Genomic DNA, 5,743 nt, shown 5'->3' on the forward strand with positions numbered 1-5,743 from the left:
TTTTACATTCACCCCGGGAATGAAAATGGTGATAGTAATTATTAGCTTACCCAATTCCTGCAACTCCATAACTCATTTGTCGCTGCTGCATAGTGGAAACACAGGTAAGGTGACATCACTGATAAGACTATTCAAGGTTGTTGTCTATTACTATTTCTATTAGACACCAAGACACGGTCACTGCAAAACTTTAAAAGGCTACAGAAACCAGAAGATACAACAATGATGTCATTCATCAACTGCTGCGAAAATTAATTAAAACACCAATGTTTTATGAGCAAAAAATTCCAATAGTAGAACTTAAGTTATAACTCCAAATAAACCAAAAATAATAGAGGACACTGGATCATATTATCACTTTCCTACCCTTGTCATCCACTACTTCCTCCTGTTTGTGACACCACTGCACAATATTGAAGGGTGTGTTAGCATAGCAAGATTGGCCATTCTATACAACATTAGCCATTCTGTTTTCCAATTGTGCTGCCATTACTGTGTTTTCCTACACAACATTGCCAACAGAAACAACTTTTGCAGCAGCAACTTGGTCTTGCACACTTGGGGTAGCAGCTAGGCAATGAACATTTTGTTACACCACAACAGCTAGGCCATGAGCATTTTGTGCAGCAGGATGATCCCAAACAACTAGGGAACTTGAGGAAACAGCAACCCTTCATGCAGCTGGGTCTCCAACAGCATTCTGGACAGTTGATAGACCATGAAACATTCATGCAGTCACTGCAGCAATTAGAGCAATCAGGACACTTAACTCTACAACACTTCATTCTGCAGCTTGTTCCACAGGTGGAACAAGTGTTTGACTTTGATTCCTTGGCACTTTGCCTGATCTTCTTGAGACGCTTCTCGGTTGTCATGTTCTCCATTTCTTGGATAAATTTGCATAAATGACGGATGTAATCAGGGTAAAGCTCCAAGTTGCAGTGACCACCTCCTTTTATCCACAAGGGCTCGTATGATTCCTTTGCCATTTTCCAAAGTCCATTACCATGTAACCAATTCACAACTTCATCTTCTGTACCCTGCAATACAATTTAGCAGATCAATCATGAAAGCTGAGTAGATGCTGCTTTCAGGGAAACTGCAGAAATTCTTAATTTATAATTCCCAAACCAGCTGCAGGGACATGATACATGGCAAATTAATTTGGTGAGAGAATAAATAATCAGTCCAAATGTTCATGTTTAAATGATCATTAATACAGTAGAAAAGAAATTAAGAAAAAGGGTTTGCCCGTAAACCTACACAAGTTGTAATCCTGATATGCAATTAAAGCTGAATTTTTAGTTTTGAAATACTAATTAACAAACACATCAAATTAACAGTCCACTGACCAAAGTTGATGTCAATCGAACATGAACTTAGATAAAGCATCAAGCAAATCTATCTGGTTATGCAGTTGCTACTTGTTCATTTTTCAGACATAACAATTTCAAATTATTTACTTTTAACAATAGACAGTAGTCACAAAACAAGTTTAAATTTATAAAAAACATATCACTATGAAAGTTTTTCATTGATTCCAGTCCTTACTTCTTAATTTTCCTTTTCATAAAGATGTACTAGACTTTCCATATTACTCACCTAACAAGGGAAATAACTAAATTATGATGGCTGACATGCTTTATCATATATAATGAGAAGCTCAAAAGCTTGAGAATCATTGTGCAATAAGTGCTACTTTCACTACTTTCTATAAATGAAACAAGCAAATACACAGGAAAAATAGAGCGAGTACACTCCATCATATACTTACATGTATTACAAGTACAGGGCACTTGACCTTCTTTACTTTGTTGATGTTCTGCATGATTTAGAAGAAAAAATTACAATTAGTTCCAGTTAATGAAATCTTCGAATACGGGTCCTTTTCAATCTTGCTTAAGATTTATGAAGAGCCTAGATCCAAATACTTTTTCTTTGCTCTAATATTTTGGTCAGAAAAGAAAGAACCATTACACATATAGACATCGATTTTCATACATTATGTAGGCAAATGTTAAAAGCAGATAGCATCAGTGTCATGTTTCTATTTTTATCAAGCATAAACTACATGTTACATCCTAATCAATAACCTTGTATATGTTACCTTATAAATGTCGAAGCAAAATGTGAACTTCACATGGCAGAGCACCCGAAGGCCAGAAAGAATTCCACTGTGTAGAACCACACCTCTCAACCTTGGCAATTTAGATGCCAAGTGCAGTGTTGGTCCACTTCCAACTGATTGCCCATACAAAATCAAATCTTCTTGGCTAACTCCATATTCAGTTTCAAGGCATTCATATATTGCTTCTATGTCAGCATATGTGCTGGACTCACTAGGCTGTACAATTTTAAAGAGCTGGTATTACATATCAATAATCATTCATACAATTTCTTACAAAGAAAATTACCATTTTCTTTGTAAATTCAAAATAAAAGGAGACCGAGGATTAGCATCATGTATCAAAAAATACATCAGAGAGCCATAAAATCCATCTCAAATGAAAAATTAAATTTTAAACCTAATTCAATTGTACAAAATCGGCTTGTAAAATGAAATTTGTATTCATTGTATATTATGAAATCGTCTTTATCTCTAATATTATTATGAAATTGTCTTATCTTTAATTTTATGAAATTGTCTTATCTAATCATCTTATCTTTAGTCTACCTAAGATCTCCAACCAGAGTTTAATTAAGAGAACATACATTATTATTAACAATCTGCTAACATCATCAGAAACTTACCTGATAACTATGTTTCTAAATTGGAGTACTGTTATTTTTAAGTCGTATATTAGTTAAGAATGAGGTTGATAATTATAATAAGAGAGAGAGAAAAAATCCAAACACCTAATTCCTTAATAATGTTTAGTGAAGATGCAAGGTCATGTTCACTTTTTGTTGGGTTACTTTAGCCTGCTGGTACATGGGTCCCCCGCTTGATTCCAACAAGTGGTTTCTGAGCCAATGATCTGGATACTGAGTATTGGATGCAGTGGCTAGTGTGAGCATTGGTTTGGGTCACTGTTTGTAGAACAGTGGTCCTGGTCACTACTTAAAAACCCGGTTACCCGGTTCGAACTCGAGGTGCAGTGTGCATGGATTTGTCCAGAAACCGCTATTGGTTCGTATTGTCACACTTCAAACGCAATACATGATCAAGAAAACAATCCAAACATGCCAAAAAAAATACACAACGAAACGAAAACCCTTTTGGTGCATTGCAGAGGGAAGAATAAAGGGTGAAATGCAGGATACAGCAGTACCCTGATAAGGTAACAACTCTTTCAACAAAACAGATTTGTTCTTCTCTTTGGGTTCATTTGTGTTGTCCACTCAATAAAACAAAACATCTAATGTTGTATTTGCCAAAGAATGGCCTACCTTGCCAGTAGATGCCCCGTATCCAGAGTAGTCATATCTGCAAACCAAATATTGCATAAAAACATCAATTTTCAACTTTAGTCTCGAAATGTTGGCCCCGTAAAATACCGAAGTAACATCATTTTCATCTTTCAAAAACTGTGTACAACAATTAAGCACAATAATCCCCAATTCAGATTCAATCAAGTCCCATTAAATTTGTTCAAATGGTGAACTAAATTGATGCATCTCCATGAAGATAGATGACAGCATTTTAACTGTGGTCTTGTTATGTTTATCTTTTTTTTAATTTAATGTTTGAAAGATGAGAAATTTAATGTGAAGGTGTAAAAAGGGTAAAAATTGACAGAGAAGGGTGATGGTGGAGCAGGACTAAAGGGGAAGAAAACGGTAGGGTACGTCGCCATCCGTGTAGAGGTAAAAAACTGGAATACTTTATACAGAGGAGAAAGAAAATGAAATGGAAGACATAGAGAGATCAGCAAAAAGATTACTAAGGAGTACCAAGAAGCAACCATAAATATAAGCTACTTTTCCTTTTCCCTTTTACTTTTACTTTTTCCAAAATTTGTTTGTTTGTTTGAAGAGGCCACGCTCAGGTGCCTAAAACTCCAACTCCCTTCACTTTCCACATTGATTGAAAAGATGTAGGAAAAGGCATTGACATTGCCATTGCCATTGCCATTGCCATGCCATATCTTACACACTCATTCGCCATTCACCACCAGATCTAAAAAACCGCGCACAACAACAACTCATCAAAATCTTAACCATGCATACATTCACCTAATCTCAGATCTACCCCATAAAACACAAACAAACCCCACCAACTCACCCAATAAAATAGGAAACAAAAAATAAAAAACTTTGGAGGAAGAAAGAGAAAAAAAAAACTTAGAGAGAGGGGGTAAAAATATAAAACTATACCACGGAGATAATACAAAACAGGGTCAGTGATAACGTGCGGTCTTTGAACTTCGTGAGGTTTAATGAAGTAAAATAAGAACAGACAAAGACAAAAACATGAGCAAAAACAAAGAAGGAGCTTATAGGCAAGAATGATTTATCAGAAAACCACTAACCCCATGAGATTAACTCTAAGATTGACCTTGAGTTGCACGAAGAGATCGTAGAGTTGACCCAAGTCAGCGGCATTGCCATGAGAATAGAGAAGGGTGAGGCGAGCGTAGGGATTTCTGAGATAAAAGGCGACAATCTTGTTTCCATGCTTGGTGTCGACGAGGAGAACGTCGAGGGAGGTGTCATCGGCGTGGGGGATGGGCGCCGCCGTGGAGACCACCGTGAGCTTGCCGTCGTCCCTCTTCTTGAGGTGGTAGGTGGGCGGAGAGGGCGGAAAGAAGGCGAATTTCGCGGCCAACTGAGACACCATGCACCCCATTCACCCCCCAGCAAGAGATGCAGAAACTCAAACTCATTTGATGCTCACACAGACTCTAACTGCATCTGGGAGCTCCCTTCTCACATACACACACTCTCTCTCTCACACACACACACACACAAACAAACAAACTTGTTGTTCTTTGAGTGAAGGAGAGGAAGGTTTTTGGTGAGTGCAAAGAATGATAAAAGTGGAAGTTGAGGCCCACTAGAGAGAGAATGGTGTTAAATGTTGATGCTATGGCCTTATGGAAGTTACTTACTTATTTACTTACTATGGTGTGTGTGAAGGATTTGTAGAGTGAGTGAGTTGTAGCAAGGCAACACTGTGAGAAGAGAAGAGAAGGGAAGGGAAGAGAAAGAGAAAGAGAAAGAAAGTACAGAGGAGTTAATTTCAAAACTCAGTTTAAATTTATGTGCATGACTTAACTTCATACATAGTTGTCAGCTCCACGCAGAAGCACCTCATGTTGTTTTTCTGCTAACTGACATTTTTTTATTGGAAAATGATACTTTCTTTCTTCCCTCTTAAAAACAAAACGGCTTTTCCTTTTCTTTTTTTATTTTATTTTGCACAGACGTTCCTTTTATTTTCTATTAATTCCTGCAAGCAGTTGTAAAAGAGTTTATTTAAATTTAGTTTTTCACAGAAGTATTAATGAATAATAATGTGTTTGAACAAAAGAGTTATTACACGTTTGTAAGTTTTTAATTTGTTTACTGAAAAAATATCCATAAATGCTTATATAATACTTCTTTTAGCCTTTACGTAAAATAAAAGTTTATTTCTATCCTAATTATAAAACAAAACAGGGAGTTAATTTATTTGAGATAATAAGGTGTTAAGTAATGATTATAGTTAGTAAAAAATTAGAGGTATTGTGGTGGGCATGTGTGATTGATGCATGTTGGTGTAGAACTTGAACATTGATTCTGGGTGGGTACTGATGAACAC

At 36.5% G+C, this 5,743-nt stretch overlaps 1 protein-coding gene across 2 annotated transcripts; it reads right to left on the bottom strand.

Moving 5' to 3' along the window:
* Nucleotides 1-205: 205 nt before the first annotated feature.
* On the bottom strand, nt 206-5,254 carry LOC124846578 (alpha/beta-Hydrolases superfamily protein). 2 transcript variants are annotated; one of them, XM_047323862.2, is made up of 5 exons: nt 4,499-5,254; nt 3,391-3,427; nt 2,108-2,344; nt 1,775-1,822; nt 206-1,040 (listed from the first exon to the last, which is right to left on the bottom strand). In XM_047323862.2, the coding sequence occupies exons 1-5, from the start codon at nt 4,654-4,656 to the stop codon at nt 459-461; spliced, it is 1,062 nt and encodes a 353-aa protein (XP_047179818.1). In that variant the 5' UTR covers nt 4,657-5,254; the 3' UTR covers nt 206-458. The 2 variants fall into 2 exon arrangements, with proteins under 2 accessions (XP_047179818.1, XP_047179817.1); XM_047323861.2 differs by having other exon boundaries at nt 4,473-5,251.
* Between the last annotated feature and the right edge of the window lie 489 nt (nt 5,255-5,743).

The sequence above is a fragment of the Vigna umbellata genome, chromosome 10, assembly GCF_029865625.1.
Source record: "Vigna umbellata cultivar VRB3 chromosome 10, Vumbellata_1.0, whole genome shotgun sequence".
Lineage (NCBI taxonomy): Eukaryota > Viridiplantae > Streptophyta > Magnoliopsida > Fabales > Fabaceae > Vigna > Vigna umbellata.

Excerpts from the sequence above, each read along its gene's own strand:
- LOC124846578 (XM_047323861.2), bottom strand. The coding sequence starts at position 4,789 with ATGGGGTGCATGGTGTCTCAGTTGGCCGCGAAATTCGCCTTCTTTCCG. Across the intron at positions 3,428-4,472 it reads CTTAGAGTTAATCTCATGGG|ATATGACTACTCTGGATACG; the intron begins GTTAGTGGTTTT and ends TTTGGTTTGCAG. Across the intron at positions 1,041-1,774 it reads GCCCTGTACTTGTAATACAT|GGTACAGAAGATGAAGTTGT; the intron begins GTAAGTATATGA and ends ATTGTATTGCAG.